We start from the raw sequence: 21,310 nt of genomic DNA, 5'->3' as shown, positions 1-21,310 counted from the left end.
CAAGATTTGGACAGTGAATGGATTTGGGACTGATGGGATATCTATATATATATATATATATATATATATATCTGTATATCATGAGTGAGCAGGCAAAACACAATTCTTTAGTAGTAGGTAGGTCATAACAGAAAGGTACAATCATAAAACAGAACATGGCAACAAATGCAATGCCCCCTGTTCAAAAGTCTGCATAGCTTTAGTTCTTAATACTGTGTATTGCCCCCTTTAGCATCAGTGACTGCATGCAGTCTTTTGTAATGGTTCTCTATGGGGACCTGAATTGTTGCCGGTGGTATAGCTGCACACTCATCTTGGCAAAATGCCTCCAGGACATGCAAAGTCTTTGATCATCTTGCATGAACTGTGCGTTTGAGATCTCCCCGGAGTGGCTTTATGATATTAAGCCCAGGAGACTGTGATGGCCACTTCAGGACCTTCACTTTTTTTTGCTGTAGTTGTAACCACTGGAGGGTCAACTTGGCCTTGTGCTTAGGGTCGATGATGTACTGGAACGTTCAAGAGTGTCCCATGCTCAGCTTTTATGCAAAAAAAAAATGCAAATTGTCTGTCAGTATGTTCCTATAACATGCTGCATTCTTCTTGCCATCAATTTTCAAAGACTCCCACGTGCCTGTAGAGCTCACACGCCCCCAAAACATCAGTGAGCCACTGCCATGCTTCACAGTAAGGATGATATTCTTGTTTCTATAGGCCTTGTTTACGTTTCTCCAAACATAGCACTTATGGTTGTGACCATAAAGATCTATTTTGGTCTTGTCACTCCATATTACAGTGTGCCAGAAGCTGTGAGGCGTGTCAAGGTGTTGTTGGACATATTGTAACCTGGCTTTTTTGTGGCATTGGCACAGTAAACGCTTTTTTCTGGCAACTTGACCACGCAGCTCATTTTTGTCCTTGAAAAAATCAGAGCAGCTTGTATTTCTTCTGGGCTTAATTGTGGATTTTTCTTTGTATCCCGAACAATTCTTCTGGCATTTTTGGCTGCATTCTTTCTTGGTCTACTTGACCTTTGCTTGGTATCAAGAGATCCCTGAATTTTCTGCTTCCTAATAAGTGATTGAACTAACATATTCAAGGCCTTGGATATCTTTTTATATCCTTTTTTGCATCTTTCTAAAGGTCCATTAGCTTGCAGGGCTTTTGACAGTTCTTTTCTTCTCCCCATGGCTCAGTGTCTAGCCTGCTCAGTACATCCACATGAGAATTAATAAATTAATTGACTATTTATGCACAGATAGTAACTGCAATTTAAAAAGCCACAGATGTGGGAAATTAACCTTTAATTGGCATTTTAACCTGTGTGTGTGTCACCTTGTGTGTCTGTACCAAGGCCAAACATTCCAGGGTATGTAAACTTTTCATCATGGCCATTTGGGTGATTTCTGTTATCATTATGATTTAAAAATGAGCCAAACAACTATAATAAATTACTTTGTATGATCACTATGCTTACATAAACTTTTTTATATGATCAGTCATATTTTCAATATCAATACCAAAATGTCACAATTTCTGGCAGGGTATGAAAACTTTTGCGCACAACTGTACATCATTGTAGTGGAAAGAATGGGCCAGTCAGGTGTGACCTGTGGTCTTCCACCTGAAAGCAGGAATATGGCTTAAACCCAAAAGCAAACATTTATCATATTGCAGCTTCCCAATTCTTAGAGGTAGTAGATTTGTGGAAAATGAATTTGGTATTCATTTTTTCTTTTTTAGGCTTTCTTTATTTTAATTCAACCTGTGATCTAGCCAGTAAGTCTGTTGTTTTTCAAAAGAACAAGCTATCTTGCAAATGTAGTAGTTAAAGGGATGAGACAAACCATTTACCATGGACAGGGTGCTTACAATGATCAGCTTTTATTCAGTTATGTAAAACCTTTATTCCAAAAGGAAAAAAAAGGTTGCTGTAACAGCTTTTAAAGTATTAGCTGGAGTTTGGCTTCAAATTGTTTAGTGTATTTAAATCTGCTAGTGCATCTAATACTCCCCTTCCCCCCAGACTGACAATGGTGCTGTTCAAAGGTCCCCCCTCTGCAGTGAGGTGCAAATGTTTACATTCTGCTCACCTGACTGACATGAACCCTGTAAACCAATTGCAGTCTAAGCTGTCACCTGTACTGGGCCAATCATGTAAAGTCAGGCCATTTCCTGCCTTGCAGCTGCACATATACAAGGGGCATGTATATATGAAGATAAATAGTATAGCACTTTTCTTACACTAATAAAAATAGGAGAAGTGTATAAAAGATATAATCAAATAGTTTTAAGACCAAAAAAAAAAAAAAACACAGCAAAATTATATAAATATCAACTAAATACTGCTGGAGACTGAAGGAGAGCCTGACATCCCAATCTATAAAAACACTAGAGGATGGGGCGATCTTCTACTGCAGGATTGATTTTGTGTGAAGATTCACATGGATGGATGGATGGACGTTGGGCATCTATATCAATACACCAAACTTTATTACACGGTTTTAATTAGTTGATATTTCTATAGTTTTGTGGTATTATTTATGTAAGATTTAAACAATTTTGTATATGTGAATGATTTGTGGTTTATGCATTATATAAAGTGGAATCTGCAGGGAATATTTTTTCATTATGTTTTTCACTATTGGTTTTAACACTATTTGATTATAGCTGTACCCCTTTTTGTTCAGCATACCAATTAGTTGCGCACGTTTTCACGGCCACCAAGCTCACTATAGCCAGGGCGTGTAAAACCCTTGCTGTCAGCTTTGAGGCAGTAAAGAACTAAATGAATGATATTACCCACATGGAAAAAAATATATTTTAAATATATTTTAAAAATATTCTTCCCAAATATATTGCCATATATTTGAAATGCTACAATTTTGGCCATATTCAATAAATACACACACACACACACACACACACACACATATATATATACACACACATATATATATATACACACACATACAGCATGTTGAAATGTATTTATTACAAAATTATATGAAAAATATTTTTAAAATTACATTTCAAATATACTGTATGTCTTTAAAAGTACAAATCTACATTTTTGGAATGCATTTACAAATATATGTAAAAATATATGTTAAAATGACTTCTTTATATGTTTAAAAAAATCTGAAGAATATTTTTTTTTAAATATATTTTTAAAAACATTTTTTAAAATCTATTCTTCAGATTTTTTAACATATAAAAAAGTTATTTTAACATATATTTTTACTTATATTTGTGGATGCATTCAAAAAATGTAGATTTGTATTTTTAAAGACATACAGTATATTTGAAATGTATTTTTAAAAATATTTTTCATATTTTGTAATAAAGACACATTTCAACATGATAGATAGATAGATATATATATTGAAATATATTTTGATATATATATATATATATATATATATATATGTATATATATATACACACATGTATATATTTTGAAATATATTGAATATGGCCAAAGTTGTAGCATTTCAAATATATGGAAATATATTAGGGAAGAATATTTTTCAAATACATTTCAAATATATTTTTCTTCCATATGGGTATGTTCAATGAAAAGCAGACAGCTCATTCATTCCCAGAGTTTGGTGAATGAATGCCTACAAGTACATTAACCTTTGCGGCTGATGGCTTGTAGTTTTCAATGAACTAAGAAGGCGCTGGTGAACATCCTCGAAATTCATTGATTCTTTCTGGACTGAAGTAACTGTTTGCCTGTATTGGCGGTATGGGAATACCTGACCATTTGCAGGAGCCTGACATTGCACCTGCAATCTGCTGATCACGGGTGCAATGCTTTACAGGCTCCTAAGTAAAAAAAATATATAAATGTACATTTTTTGCAGTTAAAAAAATGTGCATGTACTATTTTTTTTAAGGTGAACGTATTCTTTAATACTTTCTGAGCTGCAGTAAAAAAAAACCCTGATCTGCATAATTATTTCAGGTTAATGGGTTAAAATGCTTGTAAACCCTAGATTAACCCCACCTTTTAAGGATAGGGCACAACTCCATCTTTCAGTTTACAGAACAAAAACTTCACAGTATTTATAGTATAAATACTTTTTTTAAAATCTTTATTATGTATGTCATGTGACCACTTCTCTTCTATATAGCCCAGCACGTCCAGGACCAGGGGCTGGACCAAAACTGTTCATACACTAGTAGATTTTGATATAAAAAATATCAAAATCTACCCTTCATACGAAAAATCTCTTTGGCCATTCTATAATGCCATCAGAGGCCTAACAGAAGTATTTAAAAATGTAATTTGCTTTTAAAGTGTTACTAAACCCAGGACCCTGTATTCACTATATCTGGTCTCCCACAGTACACAACATGAAAATGCAATTATTTTAGTAAATATAAACTGCTAAATACCTTTTCTCATCACCAATATATAGCAGTCTTGTGACTTCTATCAGTGTACGGCCAAGCACTGGTTAATCTTGTAGGATGGATTTTCAGTCTTTTCTGATTGTCCTATGAGACTGCATGACCCCTGACCCTCTGTCTGGACAGTGTTGATTGGTCCTGTGCTGATCACATGAACCCTCTCAAAAGAAAAAAAAAACTCTCTAGCAGTACACACCAAGCAGAGCATGTGCAGATGGATTAGGGACAGTAAAAGAAGAGGAGCGTAAGAGAAGACAGGATCAAACAGCCTTTTTACACAATGCAGAGGATTAACCCCTTAGGTTCCACAGCGAGTATAACAAGCATGATTTACTGCATATACAGACTGATTTCACTGTTGTGGGTTTAGTAACAGTGTAACAGTCATCTGCTCTGTCTTACAAACATTGCTGTTGTGACTTTGGGCAGCTGGGAGGATTATGCCCACATAGTAAGCTGTATGTAGACATGGCTTACTTTCTAAAGAAGGGGGAGCCTGTGTAGTGTAGTGGCAGTTGGGGATCCTAGTCTGAACCCACCTGAGTAATCCGGCAAGGACGATGTCACTGTAGCAGGCCAATCATAAGCAGCCAAGACATTCCCTGCCTTGCAGCCACACGTATACATGCCTCTGTTACTTATGATCTGCCCAATACAGTGACAGCTTTCTGGTGGGATTGCTCAGGTGGGTTCAGACTGGGATCAGAAGAGGTCTGAGCTCATCCCTTATGGCAATGCTGCAGAGGCTCTATGAGCCTGCACACTGTTGCCACTAAAGCAGCCCATAGATTTATAGATGATTCAATAAAAAAAAAATGACTTGATTCCCTCATCCACAACCTAGAGGTGCATGGGGGAATCCTCCAACTGTGCCTTTTTATTCTGACAGCAGGGAGATTTCCCCGTTGTCAGAATATACTGATCAGTGCTCCCAGCTACAGCTAGGAGCTATAGCCGGGAGGTTGTACAGAAGTTGAACAGTAGATCAACTTCTGTACATCCACCCAACCCATAAATGGATCAAAATTCGTCTGGTCCCTTCTGAAGCAGCAGAATTTTGATCCATGTATGGCCAGCTTAAGGAGAAGGAGGTACCGCTACTTGGCAGGATCAGCAGGTCATTTGTATTTTTATAAAGACATCACTAGAGAAACAAAGATCATGGGGAGTTTTTAAATATTTTTTGGGAAGCTGTTACTGTTTTCTTGTTTTTGGATTTACAGACAATATAAAACCATGTTAGTCAAGCAACTAGCATTTTCAGAATCAGAGGTCATTAGTAACAGCCTTCTTATTTTTTCAGGTTTCCTTTCATAGCATTGACTCCAGTTTTTAGGCTGCAAATGAAGAAGTTGAAACTTTATATATTGGCCCCAATCAGTCAATCAGCCTTGGATGTAGAAAATCACTGATTTGGTATTGCTGTTTTGTGATTTTGTTGTCTCTGTGAGGATTGAATGAGTGGCAGGATATGCAGAGAATATATAATATAAAACGGAAGTGCAGAGTTAGCTAGAACTTTTCTCTTCCATCCATCTCTGTGTCACATTCATAAACATGAGCTACATTTCTTACAAACTTGTCTCGTTTGCTAAGAACCATTTGCATATTGCAGAGCTCAGGAGGAATAAAATCAGTTGTATGTCACACAGCCACTCCAGAGCATTTGGGAATTAACATCGGAATGAAATGCATCCAGATGTTTTTCCTGTAAATGATATTGCGGTCTTCAGAGAAGATGGACCTGTAAGGCAATAATATTTCATCATAATTTTACCACAAAGGGTGACACTTCAGTTCTGTCCTAGGCAGTTCCTTTGGGCGACTGCCTAGAAAATTTCGGGCAGTCCTATTCATTTTAGGCAAGGCGCCAGCTCTGTCATTATTGATTTATGTTCTTGTTGAGCATCTTCTAGTACAATATGGGGAATGGTCAAGTTGTGACACACCAGTGCTGTCTGTGCCAAGGAAGTCTTTGAAGCTCTTGTGTTTGGATAGCAATCATTAAAAGATTCAAAATTAACCTTTACCTTTCCCATTTGTCTTCACAGTCTCCGCAGAGCAAATTGAACATCTTCACAAGCGCTTCAGCTATCTTTGTGGGGACAAGGGAGTTCTCAGGTAGTATATCATTCGTTTAATTATGTGCAAAATAACAACCCTTAGGGCCACTTTGCATACAAGCATGTGATACTGCTCGTTAGCCTGCACATTGCAGAAGGAGAAATTAAAGCTTATGTCAAGGCAAAAGTAAAAAAAAAAAAAATTACATATGCAGTACATCTCTGCAATTTACACACATTTCCCCGTGTTTCATCCCTTTATAGACCCTTCAAGAATAGAAAACTATCCAGAACTGGGAGGGCTAAATAGACTGTAAGACCCTGGTGCCCAACCTGTGGCCTGAATGCCACCCAGTACTGGGAGGTCTAAATAGACAGTAGGACCCTGTTGCCCAAACTGTGGGCCAAGTGCAACTCAGAACTGGGAGGGTTATATAGACTCTATGAACCTGGTTGACAAATAAAAAAGAAAGAAAGAAATGATGGAATAATATCGTCTACAATGCTGCTGGAATTATAATTAGAGAGTCTATATCCAATGTGATTAAGATTCCTGAGTCAGTGGCTGATGTTGTATGGCGCAAGAAGATACTCTCTAGACAAAGCAAAGGAGAAAGAGCAGCGCCTTCTGAGTGTAGCATTTGAGTATTTTTATTCCGAAAACAAAAAAATGGCAACTTACAGGATAAAAGTATTAAAAGCGCTCATCATGAGAAAGAAATAGCCAATGTAGCTGGCCGGTCCGATCTCGCTGGATCCCGCAGGGGTGTGGAGTATCCGGTGATGCTGGTGGCTTCCAACACTTCCTGGATGATCCGAGAACCCTGGGAGAGTAGAAATGGTGTTGGCAAAGGAGAGCAGTGGGTGTGGCACCCCTTTGGAGCATGCATGCTCTTTCATCAGACCATAAGAGGTCTAAATAGACTGTAGGACCCTGGTGCTCAACCTGAGGACCAAGTGAAACCCAGAACTGGGAAGACTAAATAGATTCTGTGGCCCTGGTGCCCAAACTGTGGCCCGGGTGCTACCCAGAGCTGGGATCTCTAAATAGACTATGAATTTGGTGACCAAACCTCTGGCCCAAGTGCCACCCAGAACTGGGAGGGCTAAATAGACTCTGAGCCTGGTTCCCACGCTGTGGCCCGAGTGCCACCCAGAGCAGGGAGTTCTAAATAGACTATGAACCCGATGCCCAACCTGTGGCCCGAGTGCTACTCAGAACTGTGGGGTCTAAATAGACTATGACTGGTGCTCAACCTGTGACCAGAGTGCCATATGCTGCCATTTGGTGTTTGAAGAGCTACCCACAGGCCCCAGCAGTCAGTAGCAGGACGGCTTTTGAGGCCCTCTGTACCTTGTAAGTGTCTAAGCACTGCTCAATGAGATAACACAGGAAGTGTGCAAAGGACCCAGAACAGTTGCTTCAACAAACAAAATAATTCTCAAGTGGTATATTTATCAAACAAAAAAGGGAGAAAACAAGAGGAGTGCATACACAATAAATAAAACCAACTGAACACATGAAAAAAATTATCCTAATATACAGGTGAAACTCAAAAAATTAGAATATCGTGCAAAAGTTAATTTATTTCAGTAATGCAACTTAAAAGGTGAAACTAATATATGAGATAGACTCATTACATGCAAAGCAAGATAGTTCAAGCCGTGATTTGTCATAATTGTGATGATTATGGCTTACAGCTCATGAAAACCCCAAATCCACAATCTCAGAAAATTAGAATATTACATGCAATCAATAAAACAAGGATTGTACATAGAACAATATCGGACCTCTGAAATTATAAGCATGCATATGTACTCAGTACTTGGTTTGGGCCCCTTTTGCAGCAATTACTGCCTCAATGCGGTGTGCCATGGAAGCTATCAGCCTGTGGCACTGCTGAGGTGTTATGGAAGACCAGGATGCTTCATTAGCGGCCTTCAGCTCTTCTGCATTGTTTGGTCTCATGCCTCTCATCTTTCTCTTGGTAATGCCCCATCAATGGGGTTCAGGTCAGGCGAGTTTGCTGGCCAATCAAGCACAGTTATCCCACGGTCATTGAACCAGGTTTTGGTGCTTTTGGCAGTGTGGGCAGGTGCCAAGTCCTGCTGGAAAATGAAGTCAGCATCCCCATAAAGCTTGTCTGCGGAAGGAAGCATGAAGTGCTCCAAAATCTCCTGGTAGACGGCTGCGTTGACCCTGGACTTAATGAAGCACAGTGGACCAACACCAGCAGATGACATGGCTCCCCAAATCAACACAGACTGTGGAAACTTCACACTGGACTTCAAGCATCTTGCAGTGTGTGCCTCTCCATTCTTCCTCCATACTCTGGGTCCTTGGTTTCCAAATGAGATACAAAAGTTGCTCTCATCAGAAAAGAGGACTTTGGACCACTGAGCAACAGACCAGGTTTGTTTTTCTTTAGCCCAGGTAAGATGCTTCTGACGTTGTTTGTTGTTCAGGAGTGGCTTGACAAGAGGAATACGACATTTGAAGCCCATGTCCATGATCTGTCTGTGCGTGGTGGCTCTTGATGCACTGACTCCAGCCTCAGCCCACTCCTTGTGAAAGTCCCCAACACTTTTGAATGGCCTTTTCCTGAAAATCCTCTCCAGGCTGCGGTCATCCCTGCTGCTTGTGCACCTTTTTCTTCCACGCTTTTCCCTTCCACATAACTGTCTATTAATGTGCATTGATACAGCACTTTGGGAACATCCAACTTCTTTTGCAATTACCTTTCGAGGCTTTCCCTCCTTATGGAGGGTGTCAATGATGGTTTTCTGCACAACTGTCAGGTCAGCAGTCTTTCCCATGATTGTGATTCCTACTGAACCAGACTGAGAGACCATTTAAAGGCTCAGGAACCCTTTGCCGGTGTTATGGCTTAATTAGCTGATTAGAGGTACACTTTGAGCCTAGAATATTGCACCTTTTCACAATATTCAAATATTCTGAGATTGTGGATTTGGGGTTTTCATGAGCTGTAAGCCATAATCATCACAATTAGGACAAATCACGGCTTGAACTATCTTGCTTTGCATGTAATGAATCTATCTCATATATTAGTTTCACCTTTTAAGTTGTATTACTAAAATAAATGAACTTTTGCACAATATTCTAATTTTTCGAGTTTCACCTGTAAGTTATGACCTTGTAGGATCTGAATTGAAGACTGCAAGGTATCCGTGTTTACAATGCAAACACTGTCCCAATGGTACTGCCATCTATAAAATCCCCCAAAAAGCTTTTTTTCATAGTGAAATAACAAAGGAAACTTGTAAAATTATCTTTATGTTCTTCTTAATCAGGGCCTGCATAGGCTGTGACCTTAGAAGGGGCAAAGGGGCAGCCCATGGCCTTTCTAATGATAATGATTATGATTTGACATTTACAAATAAAACAGTTGTCTAACAGCATGCCAAGAAATTATGATAAGTAAATCTTACCTTAATTTTGCCTTTGCTGACCACCTTCTGAAAATAAAAAGTTAACTGGTTGTCATGCATATCCACTGATTACAGTCATATTTAATCTCCCCTCTTTATACATACATTTGCAGATCAAGGGTTTGCCCTGACCTAGCATGTTGCATTCTTGTGCGGTCACACACTGTATCTGAATGGTAATTATACAATGCCGCTATGCCACTACCAAATATCTAGAACAAGTACACTTATTGTGACAACTGTACAAAGAAAAAAATTATCTACCAACCCTGTTTCCAGTTTTGCCCTTTTTGGCTTCAAAATATGCCCCTTTTACATGCAAAGTTTAACCCTTTGAGGACCAAGGGACGTATTTGTCCCATGTTTGTAATTGCTTGTATCATCTGATTAATTTCTTAAAACTCTTTTTTTTTTTTTTTGGTTTGAGTCAAAATATTAGTTCTTATCAACAAACAACAAATGGATCTAGCTTTTTGTCAATTATTTCATGAAATGGCTTAGTTACAGCAACTGAAGTGTACAAACTTTAAAAACAAAAAAATTGATTCTTTTGGCGTTCCAAAACCTTACGGTCCTCACAGGGTTAAGCAGAACTCCGTGGCATCTGAGCAGAAAACAAAAACACAGTTTAATTGATGTTTAATATTCAAAGCAACCTCACCCACCCATCCATGTTCCCATGCTTTATTTTGCTGAGAAATCATGTTGTAAATTACCCCTTTAGCATTTCTGGCCGTGGCCATGTTGAGCAAGAGCAGGTGATTTGTATATCATTTACATTCTGGAATCCATCTGCCCTTAGCTCAGGCATTCAGGCATGAAGGTGTGCTTAGCTGAGAAAAAATCCTCCTCCCCTCCAGAAGTCTCCTGGCATAATTTGCCTAGACAAGAAACCAGGAATTAACTGAAGAAACAAAAACAATTGTTTAAAACAAGTAACTATGATATATAGTACAGTACTTTCTTATCCATTTACTAATGCGAGCTGCATAAGGATTTAAAATAGTCAATGTGGATTGAGAGAGTGAAGTTCCACTTTAAATATCACTTATCCATTGCTCACTATACTAAGAGAAAAGAAAATGAATTATTATTATTATGCAGTATTTATATAGCGCCAAACGTTTGCTCAATGCTGTACATTATAATGGGAGACAGTACACGAGACAGTACAGTAACAATACAATGAGGGGTTCGAGGGCCCTGCTCCTTGGAGCTTACAATCTAGGAGGGAGGGGAGAGTGGTACAGGAGGAAATAGCTCTGGGGGATGGAGTGGTGGGAAGAGCGGAGGAGATCAGCAATTAGGTCAGGGTAGGCTTCTCTGAAGAGATGGGTTTTCAGGGTGAGGAGGGAAGGTGACAGTCTTACGGATTGGGGTAGTGAGTTCCAGAGGATGGGGGAGGCCCTGGAGAAGTCTTGGAGACGGGCATGGGAGGAGGAGACCAGGGAACTGGAGAGTAGGAGGTCTTGTGAGGAGCGGAGAGTGCGTTTTGGGTGGTATTTGGATATCAGGTCGGTGATGTCGTTTGGGGCAGTGTTATGAACAGATTTGTACGTCAATGTTAATATTTAAAATTTTATGCGTTGGGCAATCGGAAGCCAGTGGCGGGATTGGCAGAGGGGGGAGGCGGATACGGAGTGGTTAGTAAGGTGGATGAGTCTGGCCGCAGAATTCAGGATAGACTTAAGCGGGGATAGCCTGTGTTGGGGTAGGCGGCGAGGAGGGAGTTGCAGTAGTCAAGTCGTGATATGATAAGGGAGTAAATGAGTTGCTTTGTGGTTTCAGGAGTTAGGAATGGACGTATTTTGGAGATGTTGCGGAGGTGGAGTCTGCATGAATTTGTCAACGATTGGATCTGGGGCTGGAAAGACAGATTGGAATCTAGAATGACACCTAGTACTCTGGCTTGCGGGGTGGGGCTGATGGCGACATTGTTGGTCGTGACGGAGAGGTCGGGGGGGGGGGGGGGGGGCACGGGCTGGGGGGAAAACTAGGAGCTCGGTTTTGGAAAGGTATAATTTGAGGAAGTGGAGTGACATCCAGTCTGATATGTCATTCAGAAGGCTAGTGATTCGGGCGGAGACTGAAGGGGTGAGGCGAGGGGTAGAGAGATAGATTTGAGTGTCATCGGCATAGAGGTGGTACTTGAAGCCGTGGGAGTGTATCAGTTGACCAAGGGAGGAGGTGTAGATGAATAGTATGCATCACCAATGCCCTGCAAATTGTCATAGTTTCCAGAAATTTCCCAGGCTGTAACCAGCTGAGTATCATGCGTTTTCCAGAAATGTGTGAAAGAAATGTGTTACTATCAGGCAAGACTATTGTTAGACGTTCTATGAATGTCACTGAATTAAAGCAATGTGTGAAAATAATAAAAACAGTGTTGTTAGCTGTAAATATTCTAATGTTAAAATCACTCAGCAGTTTGATTGCATAAAAATATTTGCAGTAAATTAGAACTCAACAAGTACATGATACATGTAGTTCAAAAACTTGAGGTAGACTTTGACACGGGCATTCTTTTGTTTCAGCACCTTCTGGGGCAATTTGGCAAATGAATCTAATTGGTCACAGGGGTGTCCAAACTGGCCCTCCAGCTCTTGAAGTACTACAAGTCCCATCATGCCTCTGGGTGTCTTGCCTGTGGATGTCAGAGTCTTGCAAGGCCTCATGGGACTTGTAGTTCCTCAACACCTGGAGGGCCATAGTTTGGAGACCCCTAACAGATTATCACTAAATCCAGCTATGGGATGGGAAACAGCCAACCTCCCTAAAGCAGAAATACCGCTATAGGGCGGCACAGGTGCGCAAAATCACATATACTTTGCATTTATGGGTAGGGGTCGCGCATGCCCTACCTGTGCCGCTATTTGCGTCCACAGCTGTCAATCACCGGATCCCGGCTGGTGATACTCGCCGGTGCCCTGTGATTAACGAGGATCTCTGATAGGGGAGGAGAACTGTTTTGTTTACTAACAGTTCTCCTCCCTGTCAGCTCGGGCACAGCACAGCCATCCAGAGCAGTGTGATTACAGTCAAGCACACAGACACAGCCCCATAGTAAAACACACCCAGCACACAGTTAACCCTTTGATCGCCCTTATATTAAACCCCTTCCTGCCCAGTGCCATTAGTACAGTGTCAGTGCTTATTTTTAGCACTGATCACTGTATTGGTGTCACTGGGGATGTCAGGGACACCAAGTCAGTTTGCCTCAGTGTCAAAATGTCTGCTGCAATCCCACTATAAGTCGCTGATCACCGCCATTACTAGTAAAATTAAAAAAAAAAAATTCCAGTATATATACCGCCTTTTGTAAACACTATAACTTTCATTTAATTAATTTACACATATTGGGATTTTTTTAGTAATGGCTGATCACCGCCATTACTAGTAAAATTTAAAAAAAAAAATTCCAGTATATATACCGCCTTTTGTAAACACTATAACTTTCATTTAATTAATTTACACATATTGGGATTTTTTTTTAGCAAAAACATGTAGCAGTATACATTTTTGTCCTAAATTTGTCCTAAATTTGACAAAATTTGATTTTTAAATTTTTTTACTGGATATGTTTAATAGCAAAAAGTAAAAAATATTGTTTTTTTTGTAAAATTTTCCGTCTTTTTTATAGCGCAAAAAAAAAAATAAAAAACACATAGGCAATCAAATACCAATGAAAGAAAGTTCAATTCGTGGGGAAAAAAGGACATAAATTTAATTTGGATGCAGCGTTGCATGACCGCACAATTTGTCAGTTAAAGTAATGCAGCTTCGTAACGCAAAAAATGGCCTGGTCAGGAAGGGGGTAAATCCTCAGGAGGGCAAGTGGTTAACCACTAGCCTACGGGGCACTTATACCCCCTTCCTGCCCAGGCCATGCAACACTGTACCCATATGAAATTTTTATCATTTTTTTGTGACAGAGCTTTCTTTTGGTGGTATTTAATCACCTCGGGGTTTTTTATTTTTTCTTAAACAAATCAAAAACCACTGAAAATTTTGAAAAAAAAAAGTTTTTTCTTAGTTTTTGTTATAAAATTTTGTAAATAAGTGATTTTTCTCCTTCACTGATGTGCGCTAATGAGGCTGCAGTGATGGGCACTGATAGGCTGCACTGATGGACACTGATAGATGGCACTGATGAGGAAGCACTGGTAGGTGGCACTGATGGGCATTGGCAGGCATCACTGATGGGCACTGATGGACACTGATAGGTGGCACTGATGGGCACTGATGAGGAGGCACTGGTAGGTGGCACTGATGGGCATTGGCAGGCATCACTGATGGGCACTGAAAGGCAGCACTGATATATGGCACTGATAGGCAGCATTGATAGGTGGCACTGATAGGCAGCACTTACGGGCACTGATAGGCGGCACTGATGCACACTGATAGGCGCCACTGAGTGGCACTGATTGGCAGCACTGATAGTCGACACTAATTGGCAGCACTGATAGGCGGCACTGATAGACGGCACTGACTGGCACTGATAGGTGGCACTGATGGGCACTGGTTGGTGGCACTGATGGGCATTGGCAGGCATCACTGATGGGCACTGAAAGGCAGCACTGATATATGGCACTGATAGGCAGCATTGATAGGTGGCACTGATAGGCGGCACTGATAGGCAGCACTGACGGGCACTGATAGGCGGCACTGATGCACACTGATAGTCGCCACTGAGTGTCACTGATTGGCAGCACTGATAGGCGGCACTAATTGGCAGCACTGATATGCGGCACTGACTGGCACTGATAGGCGGCACTGACTGGCACTGATAGGTGGCACTGATGGGCACTGGTAGGTGGCACTGATGGGCATTGGCAGGTATCACTGATGGACACTGAAAGGCAGCATTGATAGACGGCACTGATAGGCAGCACTGATGCACATTGATAGGCGGCACTGATTGGCAGCACTGATAGGTGGCACTGATTGGCACTGATAGGCGGCACTGATTGGCAGCACTGATGGGTGACACTGAAAGGCAGCTCAGTTGGGCACTGATATGTGGCATTAATGTGCACTGGTAGGCACTGATATGTAGCATTGATGTGCACTGGTAGGCACTGATATGTGGCATTGATGTGCACTGGTAGGCACTGATATGTGGCATTGATGTGCACTGGTAGGCACTGATATGTGGCATTGATGTGGCACTGGCAGGTGGCATGTATGAGCACTGAGAGCTGGCACTGATGGACACTGACAGGTGGCGCTGCTGGGGTTACACAGATCATCAGAGCACACTGATCATCAGTGCTCTGATGATCTGTGTACATGTCCCCTCAGAGGAATGCCGATTACCGGCTGTCAGCGGCGATAACCGGCATTTCACTGTTTACATGTGATCAGCTGTGATTGGACACAGCTGATCACATGACCGAGCCGACATCTTTGGCTCTTTCCATTGATCGTTGATCCGCTGTGTCCCAGGGACACAGCGCACCTCCGATCGCCATGCTGCGCGCTCCTGGAGCCGCGCATGCGCGGTGAGAATGGGCGGTCATTGTATGACGTCCTCATAGAACAAGAGAACCGCCTTGCGCCCGTCATTGTACTATATGGCGGGCGGGCGGGAGGCGGTTAAATAAGGGCAGCTGAAGGTGAAATTCTAGCAGGATAAAAGGACATCTTCAGCAGATAGAGTATTACTGTTTGGACCTATAGTGCACTTTGATTTAACAACAACAAAAGTTGAGTACATAGATAAGAAGTATAGTAAGCTGCCCAGGTATAGGTAGGGGTTCAGGTTGCTAACTCCTGGGTGTTCATGGCTCTGCCCGTTTGTGGTGGGCTATATATACAAAGGGAGGCAGCAGATCGGGGCTTTTTGTGCCTTCCACATGGGAACTCACAGGGAGGGATGCTGCAAGATGTAACCCTGCAATGAGCATGTGATCTCCCTATTGGCGTACCCAGCAAGGGTGTTGGAAATGGAATATGAATCTTATAAAATGGTGTCTTCTTTCTCAGAGGTAGGACATCGGCAGCATAAATTAGAATGAGCTGGAACTGTGTATGCAAGGGACTGGGAGAGATTGTGCCACATTCATTCTGCATTTATAAGAAGCTTAAGTAAATGTCCTCAAAGTCAATAAATGATTGGTCTGAAGTTCCTACAAAGGGGTGTATACAGGGCGTATAAAACAACAAGGGGTTACAACAGGGGATGAATACTACCAAGGGTTAACAAGTCGTGAATGGTGAAGAGAGAGACCATTCTGCTGCTGCCATGAGTAGCCAGAGGAGTGTTCGGTGCTAAAGCTGCCAGCCAGGGAGTGTACATTGTGACTTGGCAGGGACGATGGAGTGCTTCAGTAGCAAGGGGGTTTCTGTACGCAATCCCCTCCCTAGCCCCATAACTGGGAGCAGAACCGTGGCGTGGAGCCCCTATGTATTTAGCCTGTATGTCACGCAGGAGAATATGAGAGGATCCTCAGAAGCACAGAGCATAGCAAGCTTAAGCTGTGTAAAGCTAAAGAAAGGTCTCATATATGTCACAGGGAGTGAGGTGACATAAAAGCTAGGCTGGTAGTAGGATACAGGCGCCGCTGTAAGAAAGTATTGTACCATGTAAGGATGTTTCAGTACAATTAGTCAAGTGTAATGCCACTGTGAAGTGGATGAGACATGAAGAGTTAATTGTGCCGCGAAGCTGTGCTCACTTTGGAGTGCCACGTAAGGCTAGCCTCACACCTATGCAATTTGCATTTGATGCGTTTCTGCAGTGCGTTTTTTTCAACTTGATGGGCAGAATAAAATGCAAAACGCATTACATGCTTTTCTGCAGTATCTCCACTGAAGTCTATAGAACCAAAAATGCAATGTTTTGCATTTAAAAAAAGTCCCTGATCCTTTCCAAAAAACGCACCGGGTGAAAACGCAGAGATGAGAACCTGTCCCATAGGAAATCATGTTAAATGAACTGTTTATTTGTTTCCATAAAATGCATAGGTTTGAACTGAGACCTAATGCAGATTTCTCATGACTGCAGCTTCCATCTGCTTAGTTGGAAATTACCAAGTAAAGTTTCCACGGTTCTAGCCTGGGTTCATATACATGCGGCTCCCCGTATATCGCATGTGATACGCACATGAACCGCACCACATTCCTGTGCAAATCACATGCAATTTGTGTGCGGTGCGTTCGGAGCCATACATTTTGTATGGGTCTATTCACACCGCATTCGCACCAAAAATGTGCAGAACCCTTTTTTGGGTCCGCACTAGAATCAGATTGCATAGATATTCACACCTATGCAATCCGATTCTTCAGATCGCTCCACGTTTTGCGGACCACATTCAGGGTGTTGTTAACATATACACCGCAGCAGTTCACATGAACGGGGTGCGATTCTGATGCGGTGCGGAATTCTCACTGAAAACACTGCAAATTCCACACCGCATCAGTGTGAACCAAGGCTTAGTGTGCCTTACGCCCATGCCCACAGGCTGAGCAGAAAAAAGAACCTAACAGATTCCTCAATCCATGAATGGACAATTTAATTTTGACAACTGGCACCGGCTGATATCAGAGTACCCAAACAGCGACTGCATTTGATTGTACCAGTAGCTGTCTGAATACCAGAATAGTGACTCCAACAGACAGAATGTGGCCACTGTTCAGCTTAGAATTTTCCACCTAGCTCAGTCGATTATATTGGCTTTTGTTGGGCAGGGTGGTGACAACAAGGCCACCAATAGCTCCAATTGCAGCAGATTCAACAGGAATCAAACAAAATTGAGCCTTGTGTGGCTAGCGTAAAGCTATTGTGTCCTGTATAATAATATAGGACAGCAATGGGCAAACTACGGCCCGGCGGACCTTTTAATCCAGCCCGCGGAGCGTGATACTGTCAGGATGGCTGTCAGGATGTGTGTAGGCGGGGCAGCGTGACGAACATGAGGGGAGCTAGGCTCCTCTCACAGTCCGCCCTGAAGACCGGAACGGCGTGGGAACACGGCGAGAGGAACGCGCGGAGCAAAGGTAAGTGAATTGACACAGGGGGGACTTGGGGACTTATATATTGGGGATGAATTAATATGGGGAATGAATTACTATAGGGGGGATGAATTACTATAGGGGGGATGAATTACTATAGGGGGGATGAATTACTATAGGGGGGATGAATTACTATATGGGGGATGAATTACTATGGGGGATGAATTACTATATGGGGGATTAATTACTATATGGGGGATGAATTACTATATGGGGGATGAATTACTATGGGGGATGAATTACTATGGGGGATGAATTACTATGGGGGATGAATTACTATATGGGGGATTAATTACTATGGGGGATGAATTACTATGGAGGGTGAATTACTATATGGGGGATTAATTACGATGCTTACTATGGGGGAATATTACTATACTTACTATGGATGACACATACACATCATTCATCTACTCTTGGTCCGGCCCTCGGGTCCAATATATGAACCCATTGCGGCCCTCAAGTCAAAAAGTTTGCCCACCCCTGATATAGAAGGTTCTCTCTAAAGAGTCTAACCTCATGAACCAATACTGTAGCAATAGTAGCAGGGCACCTTTAGACAGAAGCATACTTCATTGCTATTCCTGGCTGGAACATAGCTCAGCTCCTAGGTGAAAGTATAAACATGCTTAAAACGTCCTTCAAAATGAAAGGAAGACAAATTATATTTGAAGTGCATGGTTGCCGACCATATTTACGTGTCTATTTCCAACTGTTCTTTAACCTCTTCCATACAGGACACTTTTACCCCCTTCCCTCTCAGGCCAATTTTCAGGTTTTAGCGCTCGCACAGTTTGAATGACAATTGCGCGGTCATACAACACTGTACCCAAACTAAAATTTTATCATTTTCTTCACACAACTAGAGCTTTCTTTTGGTGGTATTTAATCACCACCGGGGTTTTTATTTTTTGCTAAATTAACAAAATAAAATGAAAATTTTGAAAAAAAAAACACGTTTTTCTTTGTTTCTGTTATAAAAGTTTGCAAATAAATAATTGTTCTTCATAAATTTAGGCAAAAATGTGTTCTACTACATGTCTTTGGTGAAAATAAGCCAAACTAGTATTTATTATTTAGTCTGTAGGAAAGTTATAGAGTTCACAAACTTTGGGATATATCTGAATATTGATCAATCCTGAAGTACTGACGGCCAATCTAATTTCTTGAGATCCAAGAATGTCAGAACAGTACAGATATCCCCCAAATGACCCCTTTCTGCAAAGTAGACAGTGCAACGTATTTCATAGCAGGCATGGCGAGTTTTTTTGAAGTTGTAATTTTTTTGTCATAATTTTTCGGAAATGAAGAAATAAAAAAATTTTTTTTACATACTGTTACCAGTGCAGTACAGCATCATCATATAACTGGTATGGCGGTGATCGGGGACACTGACTGGTAGAAGTAGGAAAAAAAAAATTGATGATTTTTTTAAAAAAAATTTTATTTTTGTATTTTTTTTTTATTAAATTTTTTTTCTTTTTTTTAAGATTTTTTTTTCATATTTCACTATGACCAAAGTAGTATAATGTTACCTTAGTAACATTGTACTACTTTGGGGAAGTGATCTATATCTATATCTATATATATATATATATATATATATATATAATTTTTTTTTTTTTTTTTTTTTTTTTACACAATTTGCTTATAGCAAAGAATTTCTTTGCTATAAGCAATCATTTACCTGAATGAAATTGATTCATTCAGGATTTTTTTTTTTCTTAACTGTGATTTGGCCACAGCTAATCACATGACACAGCTGGGCTGTGATTGGCCCAGCTTGTGCATGTGATCGCTGTGACCATTCACAGCTAGCCACACTTGTATACAATGGATGGCATGATAGGAAGCCATCCATTGTATACAACTGTCATGTGCCCTGCTGTAATTGGTCACAGCAGGTCACATGGTACTTGCAACGGGGCCGATACACAGATCTGTCATTGGCCGTGTCCGAGGTACATAGCCGGTGACAGATCGCACCGCTGCACGGCTCTGCTGGCATGCAACTTGCGCATGCCTGAAAGGACGCATATGGCGTCCACCTGGAGGGACGAGGGTTTTTGCCAGGCTGCCATTTGGCCATAGGCCGGGCGGGAACTGGTTAAGGTCCCATGCCCAGTGGACATATTTAACACTGCTGTTAGGGGCATCTGGCATTTTGTTCTTCCTCTAAACCTCCTTGCGTGTTAGCCATGCCCGCGCGTCCAGAAACAGCAACGTTTTGGCAGAAAAAACACTTGACATGTGTAAATGTGCATTAACGTTAGACTCGTTAAGCGCGTGAGCGTTAATTCATTTCAATGGCCAAGCACACCTAAATGTTTATAAGCGTCAAGTATTTTTCTGCCAAAAATGCTGCTGTCAGGAGGAAGGACATCTAGCGGCAAAATATTTTTTCATGCTACTGTAGTGTCTACATGACTTGCCCTGAAGAAAATTGACTTTTAATAAATTTAATGTCACTTTGTTTAGCCATAGAAAAGGATTCACTATATCTTTGGTGAGCTACCTTACCTGTAATGAAGTGTGTACCACATCATGCAGGCAGTTGGATCCTGTGGAAACCTTTATAGCAGAGATGCCATGTCCTCCTCCTACTGCTGAACTTCTAGATCTGTGGGGGTTAACTGCTATGGGGCTTCTGCGAAGTTGCTGTGAAAAAGTTCCTGATGAAGACCTTTTCCCCTTCTCTCTCCTCCTCCATTGAGAAATGTTCTTTTATTTCTTTCTCCACCTGTAACACAGCCTGTGAATAGGGACGAGAATCCCGTGACTCAACAGATTCTCCCTCATTTACAGAACAGTATTTTAATTAAACAGACTTTTGTAGAACTCTGTTAGAATGATTGCCATCCCCCTGACCCTGACAATATTTTATTAATCACTTCCTGCAAATGGATCTACCTGTACACCCTTGGGTTTCAGTGGTTCTAGTAGGATCATGGTTGCAGCTGCAGCAGTGTTCCTGGTGAATAATGCTCTATACTGTAAAAATGATCAGAGCGGCTACACAATCACTGGATCACTTTTACGGGTGGCGGGAGGTGGTTCAACCTTTCCAGGTTCTTCTGTTTCACTGGGGAGTCTAAGACTGAAATGGGTGATTGGGTTGGCACACCATAGAGATGAAGGAGAAACGTCCATTCCCCACTATTCTCTAGGGGGGTTGATTTACTAAAACTGGAACACCAAGATTCTGGTACAGCTCAGCATGGTAACCAATCAGCTTGATCAGTTAAGCTTTGACAATAAAATCTAGAAGCTGATTGGTTTCTATGTACAGCTACACCAGATTTTACACTCTCCAGTCTTAGTGAATCAACCCCAAGGATTTTATCACTTACGATTTCATTTCATTG

At 41.4% G+C, this 21,310-nt stretch overlaps 1 protein-coding gene across 4 annotated transcripts in view; it reads left to right on the top strand.

Annotated features, from left to right (window-relative positions):
• Positions 1 to 21,310, top strand: part of TESC (tescalcin) — a 119,054-nt gene that overhangs the window by 63,181 nt on the left and 34,563 nt on the right. For all 4 annotated transcript variants that reach the window (XM_089677138.1, XM_089677132.1, XM_089677133.1 and 1 more), the window contains exon 2: positions 6,471 to 6,540. In XM_089677138.1, coding sequence (XP_089533264.1) covers positions 6,471 to 6,540 — 70 coding nt within the window. The remainder of the gene's footprint in view (positions 1 to 6,470; positions 6,541 to 21,310) is intronic.

The sequence above is a fragment of the Staurois parvus genome, unplaced genomic scaffold (assembly GCF_062004578.1).
Source record: "Staurois parvus isolate SC_StPar_1 unplaced genomic scaffold, SC_StPar_1.0 ptg000014l, whole genome shotgun sequence".
Lineage (NCBI taxonomy): Eukaryota > Metazoa > Chordata > Amphibia > Anura > Ranidae > Staurois > Staurois parvus.
This window is presented reverse-complemented; position numbering and strand designations above follow the sequence as displayed.